Source organism: Myotis yumanensis, unplaced genomic scaffold (assembly GCF_028538775.1).
Source record: "Myotis yumanensis isolate MYYU_CA2020_CCGP unplaced genomic scaffold, mMyoYum1.0.hap1 SCAF_24, whole genome shotgun sequence".
Taxonomy (NCBI): domain Eukaryota; kingdom Metazoa; phylum Chordata; class Mammalia; order Chiroptera; family Vespertilionidae; genus Myotis; species Myotis yumanensis.
This window is the reverse complement of record NW_027223775.1, coordinates 10,967,605-10,994,536: the sequence shown is the minus strand read 5'-3', so window position 1 is coordinate 10,994,536 and position 26,932 is coordinate 10,967,605. Positions and strand designations below refer to the sequence as shown.

At 57.1% G+C, this 26,932-nt stretch overlaps 3 protein-coding genes across 3 annotated transcripts in view; 1 reads left to right on the top strand and 2 right to left on the bottom strand.

The window, feature by feature from the left end:
* Window positions 1-26,932, bottom strand: part of ZBED1 (zinc finger BED-type containing 1) — a 126,623-nt gene that overhangs the window by 27,842 nt on the left and 71,849 nt on the right. The window lies entirely within an intron of this gene.
* On the top strand, window positions 15,558-26,764 carry AKAP17A (A-kinase anchoring protein 17A). The gene is made up of 5 exons (XM_070402693.1): window positions 15,558-15,640; window positions 19,266-20,047; window positions 20,824-20,972; window positions 24,110-24,350; window positions 25,743-26,764. The coding sequence occupies exons 2-5, from the start codon at window positions 19,286-19,288 to the stop codon at window positions 26,673-26,675; spliced, it is 2,085 nt and encodes a 694-aa protein (XP_070258794.1). The 5' UTR covers window positions 15,558-15,640; window positions 19,266-19,285; the 3' UTR covers window positions 26,676-26,764.
* On the bottom strand, window positions 15,938-17,514 carry LOC139000525 (uncharacterized). Its single transcript, XM_070402676.1, has 6 exons — window positions 17,372-17,514; window positions 17,086-17,198; window positions 16,873-16,951; window positions 16,648-16,781; window positions 16,477-16,547; window positions 15,938-16,384 (listed from the first exon to the last, which is right to left on the bottom strand). The coding sequence occupies exons 1-6, from the start codon at window positions 17,512-17,514 to the stop codon at window positions 15,938-15,940; spliced, it is 987 nt and encodes a 328-aa protein (XP_070258777.1).

Genomic DNA, 26,932 nt, shown 5'->3' with positions numbered 1-26,932 from the left:
GCTACGGTTCCAGGACCCCGCCCCTGCTCTCCCGTCCTGGGTCGTGCGCCCCAGCGAGTTGCAAGCGGGGCACCGGCGAGCTCGAGCGCGCGCGCCCCGAATGCAAATACTTCAAGGCGCAGCAGCGAGGGGTGGGGAGGTCAGGTGGAGAGGAAACCCGTGTTGAGTTTCCTGTACATAACTGTCTTGTTTGCGCACGGGGAGGCCCAACCTGCGGAGGGTGAAGGAGGTAGAGGGGGGGCCGGGCGTTGGGGGTTGGGGGGGCGCACACACTCCCTGCCTCCTTGCACAGCTCAGCCTGTCGCCGGGGAGGAGAGAACCGTTAGGGACCTGCAACCTTAGAAGGATCCAGAGTCCCGGGGAGGGGGGGGAGAGAGATTAAGGGGTGTCCCTCTAGGCCAGGAGGGAGGATCCGGGTGCCTAACCCCCCAACCCCTTTTTAAAAAGTATTTTTTATTGATTTCAGAGAGAGAAAAAGAGAGAGAGAGAGAGAGAGAGAGAGAGAGAAACATCCATGATGAGAGAGAATCATGGACCGGCCGCCTCCTGCACGCCCCCCACTGGGGATCCAGCTGGCAACCTGGGCATGTGCCCTTGACCAGGAGTCGAACCCGGGACCCTTCAGTCCGCAGGCCGATGCTCTATCTGAGCCAAACCGGCCAGGGCCAATTTTTTAAAATATATATATATATTTTTACTAGAGGCCCGGTGCACAAATTCGTGCACAGGTGGGGTCCCTTGGCCAGCGATCGGGGCTGATGGAGGGTGGGGGGGGTGGGGAGGTTGGCTGTGGGAGCGCGCTGACCACCAGGGGGCAGCTCCTGCGTTGAGTGTCTGCCCCCTGGTGGTGAGAGCATGTCATAGCGACTGGTTGATCAGTCGACTGTCTGCCCCCTGGTGGTCGGTGCACGTCATAGCGGCTGGTCAACCAGTCGACTGTCTGCCCCCTGGTGGTCGGTGCACGTCATAGCGGCTGGTCAACCAGTCGACTGTCTGCCCCCTGGTGGTCAGTGCACGTCATAGCGACTGGTCGACCGGTCGACTGTCTGCCCCCTGGTGGTCAGTGCACGTCATAGCGACTGGTCGACCAGTCGACTGTCTGCCCCCTGGTGGTCAGTGCACGTCATAGCAACCGGTGGTTTGGTTGTTCATTCTTTCAGTTGCTTAGGCTTTTATATATATAGATTACTGATGAACAGAGTGGATCCAGAGACATGGAGGCATGGAGGAGAGGGCGGAATCTTGGAGGGAAGGTGGGGCAGGGTGGGTGGTGTGGGAAGAGATCGACCAAAGACCTTGTATGCATCTAGGCATGGCCCAGGGACACAGGCAGTAGGGGGGGGGGGGGTCAGGGCTTGCGGAGGGAGGCGCCCTGCAGGCCTAGTCGCCCCCAACTGCCCCCCTGCCAGCCTGGTCATCCTTCACTAACCCCCCTGCCGGCCTGGTCGCCCCACTCAGCCTGTTCGGTCGTCCATTTGGTTGTTTCGGATGTGACGGCCCCTGGCTCTTTATATATATACTAGAGGCCCGGTGCATGAAATTCCTGCATGCGAAGGGGGGGGGGGGTGTCCTCAGCCCAGCCTGCACCCTCTCCAATCTGGAACCCCTCGGGGGATGTCCGACTGCCGTTTAGGCCCAATCCCACAGGCCTAATCACTCTCGCAATCCGGGACCGCTGGCTTCTAACCGCTCACCTGCCTGCTGGCCCGATCACCCTAACTGCTCTCCCCTGCCAGCCTGATCACCCTAACTGCTCTACCCTGCTGGCCTGATTACCCCTAACCTCCTCTTCCTCAGCCCTACCACCATGGCTTTATCTGGAAGGACATCTGGAAGACGTCTGGTCTAATTAGCATATTACCCTTTTATTAGTATATATATATATATTTTAATGTAAAAAAAAACAAGTTAAAAAGAAGGAGGTACTCCCAAAATGGATTGGCACGGGTGTTCAAAGTGGGTGCAACGTTGTGACATCGCTTGGTCTAAAGAGGAAGGTGGTGGTTGTTTCTCGTTTCACAGGCCTGACTCACAGCCCTGAGATCGGGCAGGGGCCACACCCGCTCTCCCCCACGCGGGAGGTTCAGGGTCAGGAAGATACATGCCAGGCCAGGGTGGGCTCAGGGGTTGAGCATTGACCTAGGAACCAGGAGGTCAGGGTTCGATTCCCCATCAGGGCACATGCGGTCCCCAGTCAGGGGCGTGGAGGAGGCAGGCTGGTCCATGATTCTCTCATCATCCAAGTGTCTGTCTCTCTCTGCTTCTCCCTTCCTCTCTGAAATCAATAAAGATATTTTAAAAATAAGAGTCGCTGGGATGGTGAACTGGCAAATATTGACCCAGGGAATCCATATCTATCTATATTGTACAGACTGGATATGTATCACTGTCTCTATTATCTATTAATCATCTATGACAATCTATATACTATCTATCATTAATCTATAGCTATCATCGATATTATTTACCATCTATATCCATCTGTATGTCATCTATCATCTGTATCTATCTATCTCCTACCATCATCCATCCTTTCATCCACCCACCCATTTATCTATCCATCTACTCATCCATCCATCAATCTATTTATCCATCCATCAGCCAGCCATCAATGCATGCATGCATCGATCCATCCAACCATCCAGTCCTCCATTCATCTAGCCCTCCATCCATCCATCCCTCCATCTCTCCCTCCATCCATCCATCCATCCATCCACCCATTTATCTATCCATCAGCCAGCTATTTATCCATCTACTCATCCATCCATCAATCTATTTATCCATCCATCAGCCAGCCATCAATGCATGCATGCATCCATCGATTCATCGATCCATCCATTGATCCAACTATCCATCCATCCACCCATCCATCTATCCATGTATCCATTCACCCATCCATCCATCAGTCATCCATCCATCCATCCCTCCATCCCTCCATCCCTCCATCTATCCATCCATCCATCCATCCATCTATCCATCCATCCATCCATCCATCCACCCATCCATCCATCTATCCATCCATTCATCCATCCATCCACCCATCCATCCATCTATCCATCCATCCATCCATCCATCCATCCATCCATCCATCCACCCATCCCTCCATCCATCCATCCATCCATCCATCCATCCCTCCATCTATCCATCCATCCATCCATCCATCCATCCATCCATCCATCCACCCATCCCTCCATCTATCCATCCATCCATCCATCCATCCATCCATCCATCCATCCACCCATCCATCTATCCATGTATCCATTCACCCATCCATCCATCAGTCATCCATCCATCCATCCCTCCATCCCTCCATCTATCCATCCATCCATCCATCCACCCATCCATCCATCTATCCATCCATCCATCCATCCATCCATCCATCCATCCATCCACCCATCCCTCCATCTATCCATCCATCCATCCATCCATCCATCTATCCACCCATCAATCCATCCATCATCCACCTATCCATTCATCCATCAATCCATCAATCCATCCATCATCCATCCATCCATCCATCCATCCACCCACCCACCCACCCACCCACTCTATCATCTATCTATCTATCTATCTATCTATCTATCTATCTATCTATCCATCCCATCTCTCACCTATCTACATCTATTTTCACACATTGCTCTTCCATAACCTGTGACCCTCCTGTATTGGAAATTCTCAGCCAACGACGATGGGCTCAGCCCCACAGCACGGGATGCTGCCGGCGACGACCTCACCCTATCTCTCCATCACCTCACACTTGAGGTTTCTCCCTCGGAGAAAGGACCCAGCCCCGTGGTTCTACGACTCCACATCTGCCCCCTGCACCCAGTTACGACTGCCCCTGGACCCCCCTACCCAGGGGCACCCCGAGGCTGCCTTCCTGGGCACCTGTTGGATGGGAGGCGGGCTCCCCCTCTTTGCACCTGCTCCCTCTGAACCCCTCTGTGCCACACACACAGCTTTTCCTGTTGTTTCACGAATCAGGGTACCGACGTTGGCACCTTCTGTCGCTTCCTGCCTGCGGTGGCTGCTGCCAGGGTGTGTCCCGGGGGGCCCGCGGCCCTCCTCCTGCCAGGCCAGGGAGAAGGGGGGCGGAAGGGATGGGCAGGAGGCGCAGTCAGAGGCCCCGGAGGCCCCTCACGCTGGCCAGGTCGCTCTGCTCAGCTGTGGTCTCACTGTTAACCCCGGGCGGTGCGGCCGGGGGTCGATCCGCTTGTGTGAGAGTCGGTGGGTGGCACAGAGCCGCCTGCAGGCCCCAGGGACACCCAGAGCTGAGGGTGAACATTGGGGAACAGAAGGGTTGGCCTTGCTGTGCGTTTGTGTCTCTGTGTGTGTCTCTGTGTGTGTCTGTGTGTGTGTGTCTGTGTGTGTCTGTGTGTGTCTGTGTCTGTGTGTGTCTGTGTGTGTCTGTGTGTGTCTGTGTCTGTGTGTGTCTGTGTGTGTCTGTGTGTGTCTGTCTGTGTGTCTGTGTCTGTGTGTGTGTCTGTGTGTGTGTGTCTGTGTGTGTGTGTCTGTGTCTGTGTGTGTCTCTGTGTCTGTCTGTGTGTCTGTCTGTGTGTCTGTGTGTGTGTCTGTGTGTGTCTGTGTGTGTGTCTGTGTGTGTGTCCATGTCTGTGTGTGTCTGTGTGTGTCTGTGTGTGTCTGTGTGTCTCTGTGTGTGTGTGTCTGTGCGTGTGTCTCTGTGTGTGTGTCTGTGTGTGTGTCTGTGTGTGTCTCTGTGTGTGTCTGTGTGTGTGTCTATGTGTGTGTCTGTGTGTGTGTCTGTGTGTGTCTGTGTGTGTCTGTGTGTGTCTCTGTGTGTGTCTGTGTGTCTCTGTGTGTGTGTCTGTGTGTGTGTCTGTGTGTCTGTGTTTCTGTGCGTGTGTGTCTATGTGTGTGTGTCTGTGTGTCTGTGTGTGTTCAGGTGAGACTCACAGGAGGTGAATTTTTTTAATTTAAATCTTTTTTTGCCGGTGTGGCTCAGTGGGTAGAGCATCGGCCTGCGGACTGAAGGGTCCCAGGTTCGATTCCCAGCCAAGGGCACCTGCCCGGGTTTCGGGCTCCATCCCCAGTAGGGGGCGTGCAGGAGGCAGCCGGTCCATGATTCTCTCTCATCATGGATGTTTCTCTCTCCTTCTCCCTTTCTCTCTGAAACCAATAAAGAAATACATTAAAAACACATAGCATATAAATCTTTTTTGCTGAAAGAATTACATAGGTGTCCTCCCCCCCACCCGCCTTGACCCCTCCAGCCCACCCTGTCCCCCACCCCAAGCCCCCACCCCCTATTGTCTGAGCCCACGGGCGATGCATCTACACATACAAGTCCTTTGGTCGATCTCCTCCCACCCACCCACCCTCCCCCGCCTTCCCTCTCAGATTCTGGACTCTGTTCGATGCTTCTATGTCTTTGGATCTATTTTGTTCATCATTTTATTTGGTTCATTAGATCCCACATAGGAGTGAGATCATGAGATACGTGTCTCTCTCCGACCGGCCTATTTCTCTCAGCATCATGCCCTCCAGGTCCCTCCGTGCTGTCGCAAATGGTAAGAGATCCTACCTTTTTCAGGGCTGCGTAGTATTCCACGGTGTCGATGGACCACGGCTGTTTATGCACTCGTCTGCTGATGGGCACTTGGGCTGTTTCCAGATCTTAGCGATTGTTAGTGGTGCTGCTATGAATATAGGGGTGCATATGTCCTTTCTGATGGGTGTTTCTGGTTTCTGGGGATCTATTCCTAGAAGTGGGGTCCCTGGGTCCATAATTAATTATTTGAGGAAACTCTATATTGTTTTCTTTCTTTTTTTAAAAAAATATTTTGTTGAATTTTTATTGATTTCAGAGAGCAAGGGAGAGAGAGAGAGAGAGAAACATCCATGATGAGAGAGAATCATGCATCGGCCGCCTCCTGCACGCCCCCTGACTGGGGATCCAGCCCGCAACCCGGGTTTGTGCCCTTGACCAGGAATTGAACCCGGGACCCTTCGGTCCGCAGGCTGACGCTCCATCCACTGAGCCCAACCAGTGAGGGCTCATCATTGTTTTAATTTGCATCTCTCTGATGATCAGTGACTTTGAACAGTTTTTCATACGTCTCTTCGCCATCTGTTGAATTTTGTTTTGTTTTTTTTCTTAAATATTTTTATTGATTTCAGAGAGGAAGGGGGAGGGAGAGAGAGAGAGAAACATCCATGATGAGAAAGAATCATGCATTGGCCGCCTCCTGCACGCCCCCTACTGGGGATGAACCCCGCAACCCGGGCCTGTGCCCTTGACCGGGAATCGAACCCGGGACCCTTCGGTCTGTGGGCCGGCGCTCTACCCACTGAGTCACACCGGCTGGGGCCTCTGTTGAGCTTTTGAAGCGTCTCACGTGCGCCCTGTTGTGTAATCGCCACTTGGCTCTGGTTTCGACATCTTGTCATCACCCCCAAAAGGAAATCCGTCTGCAGGGGCCACCACGCCCACCCCCTCCCCCCAGCCCCTGACAACCACTAACGCACCCTCTGTCTCCGGGTGGAAATGCCTGTTGTGAACGGTTCACACGAATGGAATCACGGACCGTGTGACCTTGAGTGTCTGGCTTCTGTTTATCAATGTATCTGTCGGATGACTACTTACCTATATCATCTATCCTTGTCTACCTACAGGGCGTCCCAAAATTCACGCAAGAAGTAATTTTGATAGAAAACACAGGTTTATCATGAAAAATTGTAAATTTTTTTATTGATTCATAAAGGACACAGTCTAGGGTTATGTATGGAATAGTACATCGGGTCAATGGCCTCCACAGCTTTGCTGGCACATACGCAATCTTTTGTTGAAATTGAACAGCCTTTGGACATGGGATATGTATATAGTGTATATATATAAAGGGTGTCCCAAAATTCACGCAAGAAGTCATTTTGATAGAAAACACAGGTTTATCATGAAAAATTGTAAATTTTTTATTGATTCATAAAGGACACAGTCTAGGGTTATGTGTGGAATAGCACATCGGGTCCATGGCCTCCCCGGCTTTGCTGGCACAGACGCCAAGCCGCGGTCTCCATGGGTCTTTCTTGTCTCTGCTCCTGGGCCATCATTGGTACTTGGTGATGCTGATCGAATCGAAGGGATTGACATCCAAGGGCAACAGATATTAGAATCTGATTCAGTAAACCCAGTACAATTAGGCTTTTATTTATTTATTTATTTTGGTGTTGTTGTGAATGCTCACGCCAAATTCAAATCTTGCGTGAATTCTGGGACACCTTTATCTGAGCATCCTGTGTTCAAGGCCCGTCCCATCCACGATGTAGCGTCTGGTTATGTTCTAAACAGTCGCCAGGCCCGGCCAGTGTGGCTCAGTGGTTGAGCGTCCACCTAGGAACCAGGAGGTCAGGGTTCGATTCCCGGTCAAGGGCACATGCCCAGGTTGTGGGCTCGATCCCCAGTAGGGGGCGTGCAGGAGGCGGCCGGTCCATGATTCTCTCTCATCATGGATGTTTCCTTCTCTCTCTCCCTCTCTCTTCCACTCTGAAATCAATAAAGAAAATTTTTTTTAAAAAGTCTCCAGGATGGCGATCTAGTGAATATTGACCCAGGAAATCCATGGCTGTCTATCTATCTCCATTGTACAGAGTGTATATGTATCTCTATGTGGCTATTATCTATTGAGTCATGATTTATTACAGTCTATATACTACCTATCATTAATCTAGAGCTATTATCTATCTATTATCTGTAATCTATATCCATCTGTATGTCATCTTTCATCTGTATTGATCTATCCATCCATCAAATCTATCATATCTATCATATCATCTATCTATCTATCTATCTATCATCTATCATCTTCCATCATCTATCTACCTATATCCATCCATCCATCCACCCATCCATCATCTATCTATCCATCCATCCATAGATAGACAGATGGATGGATAGATGGATGGATAGATGAATGATGGATGGATGGATGGATGGATGGATGGATGGATGGATAGATAGATAGACAGATGGATAGATGGATGGATAGATGAATGATGGATGGATGGATGGATAGGTAGGTATATAGGTAGATATAGATGATAGATGATAGATAGATAGATAGATAGATAGATGATAGATATATATGATAGATACATAGATAGATAGATAGATAGATAGATAGATAGACAGACAGTGGCTAGATGGATGGGTAGATGGATGGATAGATGGGATGGATAGATGAATGATGGATGGATGGGTGGATATGTAGGTAGATAGATAGATATAGATGATAGATGATAGATAGATAGATAGATAGATGACAGACAGATGGATAGATAGATGGATAGATGAATGATGGATGGATGGATGGATGGATAGGTAGGTAGATAGATATAGATGATGGATGATAGATAGATGATAGATAGATAGAAAGATAGATAGACAGATGGATAGATGGATGGATAGACAGATGGATAGATGGATGGATAGATGAATGATGGATGGATGGATGGATGGATAGGTAGGTAGATAGGTAGATATAGATGATAGATGATAGATAGATAGATAGATAGATAGATAGATAGATAGATAGACAGATGGATAGACAGATGGATAGATGGATGGATAGATGGATGGATAGATGAATGATGGATGGATGGATGGATGGATGGATGGATAGGTAGATAGGTAGATATAGATGATAGATGATAGATCGGTAGTGCATAGATGAGGCTCTTTGCCTGTGTTCTGGGCGGCTGAGGAGGAGAGTAGGTCTCCTCTCTGAGCAGCTCTGTTTTCAAGTTGAGGAGAGGAAAACCCCAAACCACACAAGGGTGGTGCTCCCTGTGGGGGGCCCACAACCCCCCGGTCGCCTCTGGAGGAACCCACGTTCCACAATAAAGCAAGGCCGTGATTTGGGGGGCCCCTCTCCTGCAGGTGAGCCCGAGACCTGAGGACTAAGGCAGCTTCTTAGGGACACAGTCGAGCAGGGAGAGGGCCCCTCAGGAGGGTCCATCGGATCCCTGGTCCTCCTTGGGCTGAGTACCGCACCCGGGGCGCAGAGGAGACCCCAGGTTCCGTCCTGGAAGCCAAGGCGGGGTCCTCGATGGGCAGAGGGGTGAGCAGGAAAATGCCCCATCAGGGCAGACAATTCCCAGTGACCCCCCAGTTACTACCATCTGATCATGGTCTGATACATTTATCACCATCAACGGACCAATATCCGTACTCACTTTTGATCTTGGGCTGATACATGTTACCATCAATGGATAGGGGATGTCTACTATCTATCTATCTATCTATCTATCTATCTATCTGTCTATCTATCTTTCCATCCATCCATTTATCTATCTATCTATCTATCTATCTATCTATCTCTATCTATCCATCCATCCGTTTATCTATCTATCTATCTATCTATCTATCTATCTATCTATCTACCTATCTATCTACCATCTATCTATCTATCTATCTATCTATCTATCTATCTATCTATCTACTTACCTTCTACCTTCTATTATCTATCTATCTATCTATCTATCTATCTATCTATCTATCATCTATCCATCTGTCTTTCTATCTGTCTGTCTGTCTGTCCGTCCGTCCGTCTGTCCATTGTCTATCTATCTATCTATCTATCTATCTACCTATCTACTTACCTTCTACCTTCTACCTTCTACTATCTATTATCTATCTATCTATCTATCTATCATCTATCCACTTACTTACCTTCTACCTTCTATTACTTTTCTTTCTATATATCTATCTACCTACCTTCTACCTTCTATCATATATCTATCAATGTATCTATCCATCCACCTGTCTATCTATCACCTATCTATCTTCTATCCATCTATCATCTGGCATCTATCATCTATCTATCTATCTATCTATCTATCTATCTATCTATCTATCATCTACCTATCTATCTATTTATCTATCTATCTACCTTCTACCTTCTATTATCTATCATCTATCTATCATCTATCTATCTATCTATCTATCTATCTATCTATCTATCTATCATCTATCTATCTTCTACCTTCTATTATCTATCTATCTATCTATCTATCTATCTATCTATCTATTTATCTATCTATTTATCTATCTATATATCTATCTATCATCTATCCACCTACTTACCTTCTACCTTCTATTATCTATCTATCTATCTATCTATCTATCTATCTATCTATCTATCTATCTATCTTCTACCTTCTATCATATATCTATCAATGTATCTATCCATCCACCTGTCTATCTATCTAACACCTATCTATCTTCTACCCATCTATCATCTGTCACCTATCATCTATCTATCTATCTATCTATCTATCTATCTATCTATCTACCTATCATCTATTTACCTTCTATATATCTATCTATCTTCTATCCTGACTCACATCTGATCTTGGTCTGATACATCAATGGGGTGGGCCCCCCCTACCCCCACCTTTTGGCCTTTTTAACCTTTGAATTTATCTTATTTTTTTGTTTGTTTGTTTTGGTTAATCCTCACCTGAGGATATTTTCCCGCTGACTTTTAGGGAGAGTGGAAGGGAGAGGGAAAGTCAGAGAGAATCATGTCTCTGTCGCATCGATTGGCTGACTCCTCTGCACGTGCCCAGACCAGGGGAGGAGCCTGCAACAGGGGTACATGCCCTCGACGGGAATCGAACCCGGGACCCTTTGGTCCGGAGGCTGGCGCTCTACCCACTGAGCAAAACTGGCCAGGGCCATCTCTCTCTCTCTCTCTCTCTCTCTCTCTCTCTCTCTCTCTCTCTCTCTCCCTGTCTCTGAAATCCATTAAAAATATGAAAAAAGGAAGCGACCAGCATTGAAACAGTCCATCTGAATGTCTGGTACCTGCGATTCTACAAGACTGAGTGACTCAGAGGCGATAGGAACCCGGTTGCCGAGGGGAAAAACACACACAGAACAAAACAGAAACCATCGCTGGGTGACAGCTCCCTCTCGCTCACTCACGGCATCTCCCAGGGGAGGAAAAAAAAAATGTGCCCCAAACTCATTCACCAACAGAATGATCATCATCTCATACAATGGTTTTTTTTTTTAAATATGTTTTATTGCTATTTTTAGAGACAGAGGAAGGGGGAGGGATAGAGAGATAGAAACATCCTATAGAATAAAAGCCTAATAGGCTAAGTGTCCCATCGTCCGTTCAACCAATCACAGCGTAATATGCTAATGATATGCTAAGGCCGCTCAACAGCTCGCTATGACGTGCACTGACCACCAGGGGGCAGACAGTCGACTGGTCGACCAGTTGCTATGACGTGCACTGACCACCAGGGGGCAGACAGTTAACTGGTCGACCAGTTGCTATGACGTGCACTGACCACCAGGGGGCAGTCGCTCCGAACAGTAGGTTAGCTTGCTGCTGGGGTCCAGCCAATCGGGACTGAGCAAGACGGGCCGGACACGCCCTGGAGCCCTCCCTCCCGCGGTCCCTCCCCGGCTGGCCAACCTCCCGCGTCCCTCCCAGGCCCCGATGGTGCACCAGTGGGGTCCCTCGGCCTGGCCTGCGCCCTCTTGCAATTTGGGACCCCTCAGGAGATGTCGGGGAGCCGGTTCCAGCCCGATCCCGCAGGCCCGGCCGAGGGACCCCACTGGTGCACGAATTCATGCACTGGGTCTCTAGTCAAAGATAAGAGAAAAACATCGATTCGCTGCCTCCTGCACGCCCCCTGCTGGGGATGGAGCCCACAACCCGGGCCTGTGCCCTGACTGGGAATCAAACTGTGACCTCCTGGTTCATCGGTCGATGCTCAACCATTGAGCCACACTGGCCGGGCAGTCTTCTCTCTGAACACAGTAAACATTGATGCAAATACCCATGATACACAAAACATGACTATTTTATTTTATTTATTTTTTATTTTTTTAAATATATATTTTATTGATTTTTTTTGTACAGAAAGGAAGGGAGAGGGATAGAGAGTTAGAAACATCGATGAGAGAGAAACATCGATCAGCTGCCTCCTGCACACCCCCTACTGGGGATGTGCCCGCAACCCAGGTACATGCCCTTGACGGGAATCGAACCCGGGACCCTTCAGTCCACAGGCCGACGCTCTGTCCACTGAGCCAAACCAGTTAGGGCTAAACATGACTATTTTAAATCAGGCCAGGACAAGTGAGCGGGAGGTGATTAAACATTATGAAAGGTTGACGGTCACTTGGTCAGGAGAACTTGTGAAATATGGATAGTCTCTTAGTTGAAAGTGAGGTGGTGAAGAAGGAGAATTTGAGAATGGTTTTGGGGAGCACACTTCCATTAAAGTCAGGAGAGGAGAAATATGAAAAAGATGGCTGGTTGAATGGGTGGATGGATAGATGATGGATGGATGGATGGATGGATGGATGGATGGGTGGATGGGTGGATGGATGGATGGATGTGTGGGTGGATGGAGGTGTGACTAGAAGGGTAGATAGGTAGATAGATAGATGATAGATAGATAGAGATAGATAGATAGATAGATAGATAGATAGATAGATAGATAGATGCCTGGGTAGCTGGATGGATGTGTGGATGGATGGATGGATGGATGGATGGATGGATGGATGGATGATGGATGAATAAATGGGTAGATGGATGGATATGTGGGAGGATGGATGGATGGATGGATGGATGGGTGGATGGAGGTGTGACTAGAAGGGTAGATAGGTAGATAGATAGATAGATGATAGATAAATAGATAGATAGATAGATGATAGATAGATAGATAGATAGATAGATAGATAGATGCCTGGGTAGCTGGATGGATGTGTGGGTGGATGGATGGATGGATGGATAAATGGGTGGATGGATGGAAGGATTGATGATAGATGGATAAATGGGTTGATGGATGGATGGATGGATGGATGGATGGATGGATGCCTGAAGGTGTGAGCTGATGGGTAGTTACATGGAGGTGTGGATAGGTGGATGGATGAGGGATGGACGGACGGAGAGACAGACGGCGAGGACCACGGCGGCCACCCGGTCCTGTGACACTGAATCCTTCTCTAGTTCACTGGCCACGGGATTCTAGCCACACACCCCCCTCCTCCCCTCCCAGCTCAGGTCCGGACATCCCAAGACCCAGTGGGCCTCGCTCTATGGGGGTCTCCTATGGGGACCCCAGTCCTGGGCCTGGATCTGAGCATTCTGCTTGGGCACCGTAGCATCTATATTTTAAAAAATATATATATATATTATTGATTTTTTACAGAGAGGAAGGGAGAGGGATGGAGAGTTAGAAACATCGATGAGAAAGAAACATCTATCGGCTGCCTCCTGCACGCCCCCCACTGGGGATGTGCCCGCAACCAAGGCACATGCCCTTGACCGGGAATCGAACCCAGACCCTTCAGTCCGCAGGCCGACGCTGTATCCACTGAGCCAAACCGGCCAGGGAGCATCTATATATTTTTTTTAAAAAATTAATTTCAGAGAGGAAGGGAGAGGGAGAGAGAAAAAGACAGAAACATCCACGATGAGAGGGAATCATGGACCGGCTGCCTCCCGCACGCCCCCTACTGGGGATCCAGCCCTCAACCCGGGCTGGTGGCCTTGACCTGGGAATCGAACCCGGAACCCTTCAAGTCCACAGGCGGCTGATGCTCTACCCACTGGGCAACACCAGCCAGGGCCCAGTGTCTGTGGTCTTTGACCTCCGTGACTGGGACCAGCAAAGGGAAGGCGAGTGAGTGGGTGACGTGAGTGCGATGATGACGTCACCAGTTTCCAGGGTGGGGAGGGTCGGGGTGGGGGGGCCCCCTTTTTTAATCTGGGTTTGGTATCTGTCTGTGCCTTTGATCTGATCGTCACGTGTCAATGAAATCACAACCCCTCGCCCTCCCGCCAGATGCATCTGTCTGGAAAAATAGCAACTAGGGCCGCGGGCCGGTGTGGCTCAGTGGGTAGAGCCCCGGCCGGCGGACGGTAAGGGTCCCGGGTTCGATTCCTGGTCAGGGGCTCGTACCCCGGTGGCAAGGCCCCCTCCCCAGCCCAGGCCCTGGTCGGGGCTCACGCAGGAGGCAACGCATCGATGTGTTTCTCTCACATGGATCTTTTTCTGTCTTTCCCTCTCTCTTCCACTCTCTCTAAAAAGCAATGGGAAAATATCCTGGGGTGAGGATTAACATAATAATTATAATTATAATTATAAATATAAATATATATATTTATCTAGGATGAATCTATATTAGCTATATTATCTAGAATGTATCATAATAAACATTTATTAATAAATATTTATAATTCAATTGCATATCTGTATTATCTAGGATGTATAGTAATAAGCATTTATAATGAAATATTTATAATTCAATTGCATAGGTATATGACCTAGGATGTATAGTGAAAATATTTATAATTAACAGTCCTAATTAAATGGCATAGCTATATGATCTAGGATGGATAGTAATAAATATTCCTAATTAAATATTCCTAATTAAATTGCATAGCTATATTATCTAGGTTGTATAGTAATAAACATTTATTAATAAATATTTATAATTCAATTGCATATCTGTTTTATCTAGGATGTATAGCAATAAGCATTTATAATTAAATATTTATAATTCAATTGCATAGCTATAAGATGTAGGATGATAGCAATAAATATTCCTAATTAAATATTCCTAATTCAGTTGCATAGCTGTCTTATCTAGGATGTATTATGTAGTATATATATATTAATAAATATTTACAATTAAATATTTATAATTCAATTGCATAGGTATATTCTCTAGGATGTATAGTAATAAACATTTATTAATAAATATTTGTAATTCAATTGCATATCTGTTTTATCTAGGATGTATAGCAATAAGCATTTATAATTAAATATTTATAATTCAATTGCATAGCTATAAGATGTAGGATGATAGCAATAAATATTCCTAATTAAATATTCCTAATTCAGTTGCATAGCTGTCTTATCTAGGATGTATTATGTAGTATATATATATTAATAAATATTTACAATTAAATATTTATAATTCAATTGCATAGGTATATTCTCTAGGATGTATAGTAATAAATATTCATAATTAAATATTCTTAATTAAATTGCATTTCTGTATTATCTAGGATGTATAGCAATAAGCATTTATAATTAAATATTTATAATTCAATTGCGTAGCTATATTCTCTAGGATGTATACGTAGTATAGTAATAAATGAATGATTAGATAGTGAATAATGTATAATTAATGTGCATTGCTATCTTATCTGTGATTATCACAGGAATTTAGGCGCAAACGCCAGGCCCCGTCTCTAGGCGACGTGACGCGGACGCGCGCCCACCTGGCCGGCAGGTGGATCGGGTCGCAGGTGGTTGGAGGGGGGCGGAGGGGGGGGGGGAGGGGAAGGGAGGCAGCGATCCGCGCACGCGCAGTGCGGACCCGGGTCCAGCCCGCTCCACCCCCCGGCCCTCGCCGGAAGTCCCGCCTCTGGGGGGCGGGGCCGGGGCCGCGAGGCACAACCTGGAGCCGCCGCGCGGCCGCTTCCGCCGGCCCGGGCGCCGGAAGCGGAAGTGCGTCACAGGGGGGGTGGGCCGCGGCGTCCCGTCGGGGCACTTCCGGCGGACGGTGGCGGCTCGGGGCGGGAGGCCGCGCTCGCCGGGGTCGTCGGCGGAAGGAGGCGGCGGGGGACGCAGGCGGAGCCCCAGGCCGGTGAGGCGCCCGCACCCGCTTCCTCCGCGGGGCCCGGCCGGGAGGGGCGCGGGGTCACCGGGCGGCGGGTCGGGGCCGGGGCCGGTTCGGGCCGGGAGGCGGGTCGGGGCCGGAAGGGGCGCGGGGTCACCGGGCGGCGGGTCGGGGTCGGGGCCGGACCGGGGGCTGCGGGGGGGTCACCGGGCGGCGGGTCGGGGCCGGGGCCGGTTCGGGCCGGGAGGCGGGTCGGGGCCGGAAGGGGCGCGGGGTCACCGGGCGGCGGGTCGGGGTCGGGGCCGGGCCGGGGGCTGCGGGGGGTCACCGGGCGGCGGGTCGGGGCCGGGAGGGGCGCGGGGTCACCGGGCGGCGGGTCGGGGCCGGAAGGGGCGCGGGGGTCACCGGGCGGCGGGTCGGGGCCGGGAGGGGCGCGGGGTCACCGGGCGGCGGGTCGGGGTCGGGGCCGGTTCGGGCCGGGCCGGGGGCTGCGGACCGGAAGGGGCGGGGGGTCACCGGGCGGCGGGCCGGGGGCTGCGGGGCCGGAAGGGGCGGGGCCTCGTGATCCCGGGGTCCGAGGGCTGTGGGTGCCGCGGGTTCTGGGTCTTTGGGGTCCGGGGTCCGAGGGCGGTCGGGGGCCCGAATGACAGGCATCCGGGTACTGAGGGTCTGGGGGGGCCGGGGTATCGGGGGTCCGTGGATACCGAGGGCCGGGGCGGGGTATTTAGGATGTTGGGGGGCCGGGGTACTGAGCGTCTTGGGCTGGAGGTACTGAGGGTCGGAGATTCAGGGGGTGCGGAGGGTGTACGGGAGTTTAGCGGGGCTTAGGGGGTACTGAGGATTTAGGGGTTTTTTGGGGGTACTGAGGGTTTAGGGGGTTCAGGGGGTACTGAGGGTTTAGGGGGTTCAGGGGGTACTGAGGGTTCAGGGGGTACTGAGGGTTTAGGGGGTATTGAGGGTTTAGGGAGGTTTAGGGGGTACTGAGGTTTAGGGGGTTCAAAGGTTACTGAGGGTTTAGGGGGTTCAGGGGGTACAGAGGGTCTGGGGGTTCAGGGGGTACTGAGGGTTTAGGGGGCTCAGGGGGTACTGAGGTTTAGGGGGTTTTGGGGGGTACTGAGGGTTTAGGGGGTTCAGGGGGTACTGAGGGTTTAGGGGGTTCAGGGGGGTACTGAGGGTTCAGGGGGTACTGAGGGTTTAGGGGGTATTGAGGGTTTAGGGAGGTTTAGGGGGTACTGAGGTTTAGGGGGTTCAAAGGTTACTGAGGGTTTAGGGGGTTCAGGGGGTACAGAGGGTCTGGGGGTTCAGGGGGTACTGAGGGTTTAGGGGGCTCAGGGGGTACTGAGGTTTAGGGGGTTTTGGGGGTACTGAGGGTTTAGGGGATTCAGGGGGTACTGAGGGTTTAGGGGGTTTGGAGGGTACAGAGGGTCTGGGGGTTCAGGGGGTACTGAGGGTTTAGGGGGTTTGGAGGGTACAGAGGGTCTGGGGGTTCAGGGGGTACTGAGGGTTTAGGGGGTTTGGAGGGTACAGAGGGTCTGGGGGTTCAGGGGGTACTGAGGGTTTAGGGGGTTCAAAGGTTACTGAGGGTCTGGGGGTTCAGGGGTTACTGAGGGTTTAGGGGGTTCAGGGGGTACTGAGGTTTAGGGGGTTAGGGGGGAAAGAGTGTGCAGGTTTAGGGGTTGCTGAGGGTCTGGGGTTCAGTAGGTACTGAGGGTTTAGGGAGTTCAGGGGTTACTGAGGGTCTGGGGGGTTTAGGGTGACCCGGGGATCCTGGGCAGTCGGGGAGCCTGGGTTCGGGGGTCACAGAGGCGGAGGCGGAGGTTCTGGAGGGTCAGGGGTGGGGGTTTAGGGGGATCAGCGCTGACCCGGCGTCTGGGAGGTGGGGCCTGCCTGTGGGTTGCCATGGAGACCGAGGGGGCAGCGGCCGCTGTAGGAGGCGGGGCCTGGACCACGGGGTCTGCAGAAGCGGGTCCTGAGGGTTATGGGGAGAATGAGGGCCCCCCCGGTGGCGGGGAGCAATGCGGGGGGCAGAGGCATTAGGGATGCGCCCCGGGGACTGGGGTGCCCTGGGGTTCCGGGGGCACCAAGGGGGGGCAGGGCCAAGGGCTGCTTGGGAGACAGGGTGGTGTCAAGCGCTGGGTCCTGGGGGCCTGGGGGGGCCCCGCGGGGAGGCCTGGGGTCCCTCAGCCCCGGTGCCGCCCCCACTCTGCTCGGACTCCTGGTGGGCCCCGCCCTCCGCCTGCGCCCCAGGGCGGGCTCCTCGGGGCCTGTCCCGGCCGAGCGGGTGGGCAGATGGGGGACCCGCCGCCCGCGCTGTCGGGGTGCAGGTGCCAAACCGCCGGCCGGGCCAGCGCCCCCAGGAGCTCCGACCTGCGGGGAGGGCGCCCCCAGCGGGTGGGAGGAGGGGCCCAGCCGGGCGGGCTCCTCAGCGGGAACTTGGGCCAGAGGGAGGTTGTGTGTTTCTTTTCTTCATTTTGTTGTTGTTTTTAAAAATGTTTTTATTGATTTCAGAGCAGAAGGGACAGGGGGGAGAGAGACACATCCGTGATCAGAGAGAACCACGGACCGGCTGCCTCCCGCACGCCCCCTACTGGGGATCGAGCCGCAACCCGGGCAGGTGGCCTTGATCGGATTCGAACCCAGGACCCTTCTGTCCGCAGGCGGGTGCTCTATCCACTGAGCCACACTGGCCAGGGCTTTTTTGTTTGTTTTTTTGGATAATCCTCACCCGAGGATATTTTCCCGCTGATCTTTAGAGAGAGTGGGAGGGAGGGGAGGAGACAGAGAGACATCGATGGGTTGCCTCCCGCAGGCCCCCGACCAGGGCTGGGCATCGAGCCTGCAACCAGGGTACATGCCCTTGACCCTTGACGGGAATAGAACCCGGGACCCTTCTGTCCACGGCACTGGCCTTCGCTCTTATCCGCTGAGCCAAACCGGCCGGGGTGAGCGAGGCGGTTTTATCAGCAGGAAACTTCTGTTTCATCGATGCCAACGCCGGGCGGCCTCCCCTGCACCCTCCCAGGGGCCCGGAGCCCAGCTCAGTCCCTTCTCCAGCCGGTTTCCAGCACCTTCCGGGGAGCGAGGCGGCTCTCGCTTCTCTGCCCGCTCACGGCAGCACGGAGGGCGGGGAGCTGGCCCCGCGGCCGCTGCCTCAGGTCCTGGGCCCAGGTCGGCGCGGACGGAGGCGCGGACGCCGGGCTGTTTTTAGTAGCAGTGCCCGTCTGTTTTTCCCTCTCGTGTAACCTGATGACTTACAGGCAGAGCCACCTCAGCGCGGAGGGCCCTTCCCGAGGTCCACAGCCCTTCCTCGGACAAGCTGGGGAAGCGGTCTTGGTTCTCCTCCCGAGCTGACCGCTGTGTCCCCAGCCAGTGTGGCTCCGTGGATAGAGCATGGGCTGTGGCCTGAGGGGTCCTGGGTTCGATTCCCGGTCAAGGGCATCTGCCCAGGTTGCAGGCTGGATCCCCAGTGTGGGCTGTGCCGGAGGCGGTCCATGCTTCTCTCTCATCATTGATGTTCCTCTCACCCTCTCTCTCCCTTCCTCTCTGAAATCAATAAAAATATATATTAAAATACACACACACACACACACATACACACACACACAGACACATACACACATACAGAGAACACTGACCACGTCGTCCGTTTCAGGCCCCAGGTCCCGGGCGGCTATGGCCGCGGCCACCATCGTGCACGACACGTCGGAGGCGGTGGAGCTGTGCCCCGCGTACGGCCTCTACCTGAAGCCCATCACCAAGATGACCATCAGCGTGGCCCTCCCGCAGCTGAAGCAGCCGGGCAAGTCCATCTCCAACTGGGAGGTGATGGAGCGGCTGAAGGGCATGGTGCACCACCACCAGTTCTCCACCCTGCGCATCTCCAAGAGCACCATGGACTTCATCCGCTTCGAGGGCGAGGTGGAGAACCGCAGCATGGTCAGGGCCTTCCTGGCCTGCCTGGACGGCAAGACCATCAAGCTCAGCGGCTTCTCCGACATCCTCAAGGTGCGGGCCGCCGAGTTCAAGATCGACTTCCCCACCCGCCACGACTGGGACTCCTTCTTCCGCGACGCCAAGGACATGAACGAGACGCTGCCCGGCGAGCGGCCCGACACCATCCACCTGGAGGGGCTGCCCTGCAAGTGGTTCGCGCGGCGGGAGGCGGGTGCCGAGAAGCCCAGCGAGGACGTGCTGGTCCGCGTGTTCGAGAGGTTCGGGGCCATCCGCAACGTGGACATCCCCATGCTGGACCCCTACCGCGAGGAGATGACCGGGCGCAACTTCCACACCTTCAGCTTCGGGGGCCACCTCAACTTCGAGGCCTACGTGCAGTACTGCGAGTACGCCGGCTTCATCCAGGCCATGAGCGCCCTGCGCGGCATGAAGCTCATGTACAAGGGGGAGGACGGCAAGGCCGTGGCCTGCAACATCAAGGTGCGTGGCCGCCGCGCCGGCCCCTGCGGGGTCTGGGCCGCGACGGAGGATTTCGGGGGCAGAGAGAGACGGGCAGAGTCTCCGCTGGGGATTGTGCCGAATCCGCCGCCTGCACCCGTAACCGTGGGCATAGGCCTGGGGGGTGGAGGGGCGGGTCCTGGGCACGGTCAGCGGGATGGTGGGCCCCGGGGGCAGGAGGAGAAAATTGTCTCGTAAAAGGAGCAATTTTTTAAAAAAATCTTTCTTGATTTCAAAGAGGAAGGGAGAGGGAGAGAGAGAGAGAAACATCGATGATGAGAGAGAATCACGGACCGGCTGCCCCCTGCACGCCCCCCACTGGGGACGGAGCCCGCACCCCGGGCGTGTGCCCTGACCGGGAATCGAACCGGCCGCCTTTTGGACGATGCTCAACCCCTGGGCCACCCCCCTGGGCCAGGGGCAGCTTCCTAACGCCCAGCGAGCGGCGATGGCGGGGGATCGTCTCCGGGCGAGTCCGTCCTCCCCCGTTGAATGGGGGCGTCACGGGGTTGGGGCTCAATCTGGAGCCAGAACTGGGGTTCCGGCTGATGGGGTTCCGGAACCTGGTAGAGCCGCGCTGTTTGGCAGTGGATTTATTTCAGACAAAAGCCGCCGCCTCCAGGGAGCCTCCCAGGATTTCCCTGAGACATGGGTTCTCCTGGTGCCTCACTCAGGGCACCTCATACGGGGCCTGCAGGGGCCACGCCCTCCCGGGGCCCGGCCGCGGCCTCCCCACCTGACGCGTGTTCTCCCCGAAGGTCTCCTTCGATTCGACCAAACACCTGAGCGACGCCTCCATCAAGAAGCGGCAGCTGGAGCGGCAGAAGCTGCAGGAGCTGGAGCAGCAGCGGGAGGAGCAGAAGCGGCGGGAGAAGGAGGCCGAGGAGCGGCAGCGGGCGGAGGAGAGGTGGGCCCGGCGCAGCCCTGGGGCCGTCACGTGTGTGTGTACGTGTGTGGGTGTGCGTGTGTGTGTACACATGTGTGCGTGTGTACACGTGTGTATGGGTGTGTGCGTATGTGTGGGGGTGTGTACACGTGTGCGCACGTGTGTATGTGTGTGTGTACACTGTGTACACGTGTGTGGGTGTGTGTGCACGTGTGTGTGCCTCTGCGTGTGGGTGGGCGTCCGTCGGGCACCACGGCTGCTGGGGACCCCGTGCACAGTGTGGGCGCCTGGTCCTGCCTCAGGACTCAGGCCCCACACAGCAGGAGGGAGAGGCCGAGGGAGGGGGTGGCCAGGTTCCAGGACGAACCGGGTTTGGGGGGACCTCCCGTTCCCTCCTCGGCGGTTCGCCCTCGGCCGTGTGGCTGTGACTGATAAACAGTGACCGTCGCTCTTCCCGGTTTGGGGGGGAAGCAGATTCTGCACCTTCCGTCCCTGCCGCTGCCTGTTGGGTGGGGCATGGCCCGTGTGTGCGGTTCTGTCTCCGACCCGGGGGGGGGGGTCCTTCCTGACCAGCCCGGCCGCCCGCTGGTCCCTCCGGGGAGCCCCGTCCAGGCCTGTGGGTGCAGACCCAGCCTCTGTCCGTGAGCGAGCCCCACGCCGTGGTCTGGGGGGCCGGGCGGGCGGAGGGGAGGGGGGGTGGGGTCAGGTAGGAGAGGCCCTGAGCCGGGAGCTGGGCCGTCGCACAGAGTGGGTGCTGGGCGCTCCGCCCCGTCCCTGGTGGGTGCCGCCCGCGGGGCCTTGCCTGGGGGTGTGGGGGGTCGGGGGGGGGCGGGGGCGGGCGCTCACTGGGTGGAGCCTCAGCTCTGGGCTCGGCCGGAGGAGGCGCGTCCTGCAGCGAGGAGACCGCCAGCCTGTGTCCGGGTGACCCCGCGACCCCGCGTGTGCTGTCCTCCCAGTGACCCGCCATCTGGAAGCTGCTCGGGGCCTTGGGGACGATGCAGACTCGGGGGGTCGGGGGGTGAGGACAGAGGTTCAGGCCGCGGCAGTGCTGGGCGCTGCGGGCGGGAAAGGCCTGTGCTTCTGCCGGGGGAGGGGACAGGAGGGGGGGGCGGGGGGCAGGGGGCTCAGTCCGGCCCAGGGCTGTGGTCCTGCCGGGGTGGCCGTCCCGTCTGGCAGAGCCCAGGGCGCCCCCGCGTCTGCCCGCGTCACGTCACGGGTGTGGGAGCTGCGGGTTCATGGGAACAGGAGCACCTGCGGCTCCCACTCTGTGCGGACGGCCTGGGCTGGGCCTGTGGTTGGAGCAGGGCCGGCCTCCCTCCTGCCGGGGCCCCGGGAGTTCACACAGCGCTCGGGCCGAGCAGGAGGGTCCACCGCCGGCTGTGGGGTCGGACTCGACTCACCCCCCCACGGCGGGTGTCCCCCTGAGGCTGCGGGCAGGCGACCCCGGCTCCAGTCCTGGGCTCTGAGTGCGAGGGAGGCCTGGGCGCGGCCCCCTCTCTGCCCGGCTCCTTCCTGGTCTTCAGGGCTCTGGCTCCCACGCCCTCACCCCGAGCTGTTCCCCTCACGGCAGCTCCCGGGGCCCCTTGTGCCCCATCTGCCTGGGGCACCTCGGTCTTGTCACCGTGTCCCCGTCCGTGTGATCATCTCGGAGCCGAGGAGCGGAGGCGGGTGCTGGGCAGGGCCACCTTCCCGGGGTCGCAGGCCGTGCTGGTCGCATTGGGTGCTCGTGGCAGGGATTCCCTCCGCCCGAAGCCTGGCGGAGCCGCGCTGTTTGGCAGTGGATTTATTTCAGACAAAGGCCACCGCCTCCAGGGAGCCTCCCAGGATTTCCCTGAGACATGGGTTCTCCTGGTGCCTCACTCAGGGCACCCCCTCGACCAAGCGTCCCGGCTTCCCGTCATTGTGGGTTTGCATGTTCTAGAACCTCATACGGACGGGACCCTATGGTGCATGGTCCTGTGTGCTCGATATTTCCCCTCTGGAAGCTTCCAGAACGTTCCTTGTGGCTGCGCACGGCAGGGTTTCATTCCTCCTCTCCGCCTGCCATTCCCGGGTGCCACGCAGCCTCTGAGCCCAAGATGGGGGATGAGTCCCCCTGGGAGCTCGGGATGGGGGATGAGTCCCCCTGGGAGCCCGGGATGGGGGATGAGTCCCCCTGGGAGCCCGGGATGGGGATGAGTCCCCCTGGGAGCCCGGGATGGGGGATGTGTCCCCCTGGGAGTCCGGGATGGGGATGTGTCCCCCTGGGAGCCCGGGATGGGGGATGAGTCCCCCTGGGAGCCCGGGATGGGGGATGTGTCCCCCTGGGAGCCCGGGATGGGGGATGTGTCCCCCTGGGAGTCAGGGATGGGGGATGTGCCCCCCTGGGAGTCAGGGATTGGGGATGAGTCCCCCTGGGAGTCAGGGATTGGGGATGAGTCCCTCTGCGAGTGCTCTGGCATTTTAGGGGACCTTCCTTTCCAGGTGGGAGCCTGTGCCATGCCCTGTTGGGGAGCCCCCACCTGCACAGGGGTGTCTTGTTCAGTCGACACCTTCATGATGTCAGCCCGTGGCTCCCTCTGCAGGGCTCACGGTTTGGTCTCACGTAGCCAGACAGACTGTCCCTGAGGGACAGCGAAGCCCCCACCTGTGCGTGCGCTGCCTCCTGGGTCCCTGGGCTGCGAGGGATTGGGGTGAAGGGTCCCTGGGCTGCAAGGGATTTGGGGGTGAAGGGTCCCTGGCTGCGAGGGATTTGGGGGTGAAGGGTCCCTGGCTGCGAGGGATTTGGGGGTGAAGGGTCCCTGGGCTGCGAGGGATTTGGGGGTGAAGGGTCCCTGGCTGCGAGGGATTTGGGGGGAAGGGTCCCTGGGCTGTGAGGGATTTGGGGGTGAAGAGCTGACAAGGTGAATCGCACAAGCACCGTCTGCCGTTCCCACTGGCTTTTTGTTTTTTGTGAATCTTCACGGAGGACATTTTCCCGTTGACTCAGGGGGAGTGGAAGCGAGGGGAGCGAGAGAAACACGGACGAGGGAGGGAGACATCAGTTGGTTGCCGGCCGGGGCTGGGGACGGAGCCTGCACCCCAGGCCTCTGCTTAGAGCAGCCCCTGGTCGGAGCCGAGTGCCCGCCCGCCCCTGCCTGACGGCCCCTGCGTGTCTGTCCGTCTGTCCGTCCGCACAGGAAGCAGAAGGAGCTGGAGGAGCTGGAGCGGGAGCGCAAGCGGGAGGAGAAGCTGCGGCGGCGGGAGCAGAAGCAGCGGGACCGCGAGCTGCGCCGAAGCCAGAAGAAGCTGGAGAAGCTGCAGGCGGAGGAGCAGCGGCAGCTGCAGGAGAAGGTCCGGCTGGAGGAGCGGCGGCTGCTGCTGGCCCAGCGCAACCTGCAGTCCCTCCGGCTGCTCACGGAGCTGCTGGGCCGCGCCAAGGTACCGGCTGGGCGTCCGCGTCCGCCTGCGCCTGCGCCTGCGCCACACCCCCGGGTCTGGGCCGCGCCAAGGTACCGGCCTGTGTGTCCGCGTCCACCTGGGTCTGGGCCACACTCCCCGGGTCTGGGCGGCGCCAAGGTACCGGCCTGTGTCCGCGTCCGCGTCCGCCTGCGCCACACTCCCCGGGTCTGGGCCGCGCCAAGGTACCGGCTGGGCGTCCGTGTCCGCCTGCGCCTGCGCCACACTCCTTGGGTCTGGGCCGCGCCAAGGTACCGGCCTGCGTCCGCGTCCGCCTGCGCCTGCGCCACACTCCCCGGGTCGGTGCGGCGCCAAGGTACCGGCCTGCGTCCGCGTCCGCCTGCACCACACTCCCCGGGTCTGGGCGGCGCCAAGGTACCGGCCTGCGTCCGCCTGCGCCTGCGCCACACTCCCCGGGTCGGGGCCGCGCCTGGCGGGGGCTCCCCGGGCAGGAGAGCGGGTCCCACAGAGGGTGACCCTCCCGCCTGGTGTGTGGGTTCCTGCCTCTTCGGTTCCAGACTGAGGAGCCGACGCAGCTCTGAGGCTGTGTCTCCCCGTTCGGGCCTCCCGGGTGCAGGCCACGCGGCCTGGGGGCAGCCAGACCCAGGTCCCATGAGCCCCGGGACAGGGAGCGGTGCAGGCACGCAGCCCCTCGGCCCCTCCCGCAGTGCTGCCCGGAGCACAGCGTCCAGGCTGTCAGGCCACCAGGCCTCGCCCTGACCCTCCAGGCCAGCACCCCCGGCGGCCGAGGCCTGAGCCTGGTCCCCAGGGGACGCACCGCGGAGCCTGGCCGCCCGTCCCTCCTCCAGAGCTCGGTCCGGGAGGTCTCCCCGGTTCCGTGTGGACGAGCCTCAGGCCCAGAGCCTCCGCGCGCGCGCCTCCCGGAGGCCCCGTCACTCCCGGAGCTGGGCCCGGCCGCGGACGCACAGCCGAGCCCAGGCAGCCGCAAGCCCGTCCGCCTGGCACGGGGCGACCCCCTAACCTGTTGTCTAATTACAGTGTTGATAAGCCCGGGAAGGACAAGGCAGGCGCGCTGAGGCTGTGGCAGCTCAGTTCTTGTTTCATGGTGAATATTGAAGACACGGACCCAGCCAGGCCCGGCGCGACCCGCGGCCTGGGCGGCCTGTGTCTGCGTCGCCAGCTCCCGGTTGTGGCGAGCGCGGGGGCCTGGGCCACCCCGAGACGCCCGCCCGCCCGGGGCCGTGCCGAGCAGCTTTGCCGCGGGGTGTGCAGCTCGCCCGGCGGACGCATGACCGCCGGGTGTGGCGGGGACGGGTGTCGCGCCGGCACCCAGGCCTCGGGGGTCTGCGAGCCCCGCGCCGCCCCGCGCGTGGGGCGGGTCCGGGCTCCGCTGAGGCGCCCCTCTCTCCGCAGGCGGCGAAGCTGCAGGAGCAGGAGCAGCGGGAGCAGGACCTGCGGCGGCAGCAGCTGGAGGAGCGGCGGCGGCTGCAGGAGGCGGAGCTGCGGCGCGTGGAGGAGGAGAAGGAGCGCGCGCTGGGCCTGCAGCGCAAGGAGCGGCAGCTGCGCCAGCGCCTGCTGAGCATCCTGCTGAGCCGGAAGGCGGACGACCCGCAGGCGCCCGACGAGCTGGGCGTGGCGCCCGCCGACCTGCTGCAGCCCATGCTGGACATCCTGCAGTCCGTGTCGGCCGGCTGCGTGAGCGCCGCCGCCCAGCTGCTCCCCGGCGCCCCGAGGGAGGGCCCGCGGCGGCCCGAGGCGGAGGCCCCACCCCGGAGCCTGAACGGGAACGCGGGCGAGGATGCCGCGGGCCGGGACCCGCCGCCCGCGCGCCCGGCCGCCCCCGACGGCGCCTCCCCGGAGAAGCGGTGCCCGGCCGTGCTGTCCTGCATCCCCGACAACAACCAGCAGCCCAAGGGCCTGCCCGCTGCCTGCGAGCCGGGCACGCCGCGCAAGGACGCCCTGTCGGAGCTGGACAAGTGCAACCGCGAGCCCGGCGCGGGCGAGGGCCGGGCCCGCGGGGACCCGGGCGGCGAGGACCGGCGCCCCCGGGAGGAGCGCAGCGGGTCGCGGCGCGCGGGCAGCCGGGAGGACGGGCGGCCGCGCAAGGAGCGCCGGTCCCACAAGAAGCGCTCGCACCAGGACGGCAGCCCGCACCGCCGCAGCGCCAGCCCCGCCCACGCGCGTCCACGCAAGTCCCACAGCAAAGACCGCTCCGCCCGCCGGGAGCGCAGCCGCGACCGCAGGGGCAGCTCGGGCCGCAAGCGCAGCCGCCACCGCCGCAGCCAGAGGTCCCGCTCGGGCTCCCCCAGGTCCCCGGGCCGGCACCGCAGCACCTGGGACAGGTAATGCTGGGCGAGGCCGGCCCGGTCCGGCCCCGGGAGATCGGGGCCCCCGGAGCCTCCCGCTGCCTCGGAACCGCGTCCCGGGAGCCGCTGGGGACGAAGGCGGCGTCGGGAGCCCCTTCACCCACGACAGGCGGCCGTGGGCTCCCGGCCCGTCAGCCCCGAGTTCCCTGGAGACTGTTGGATGGACAGCGCCCGCCTGGCCCGGCCTCGCCGGCGGGGACCCCACCGGACGGGCGGGCGGGCAGCGCAGAAGCCCAT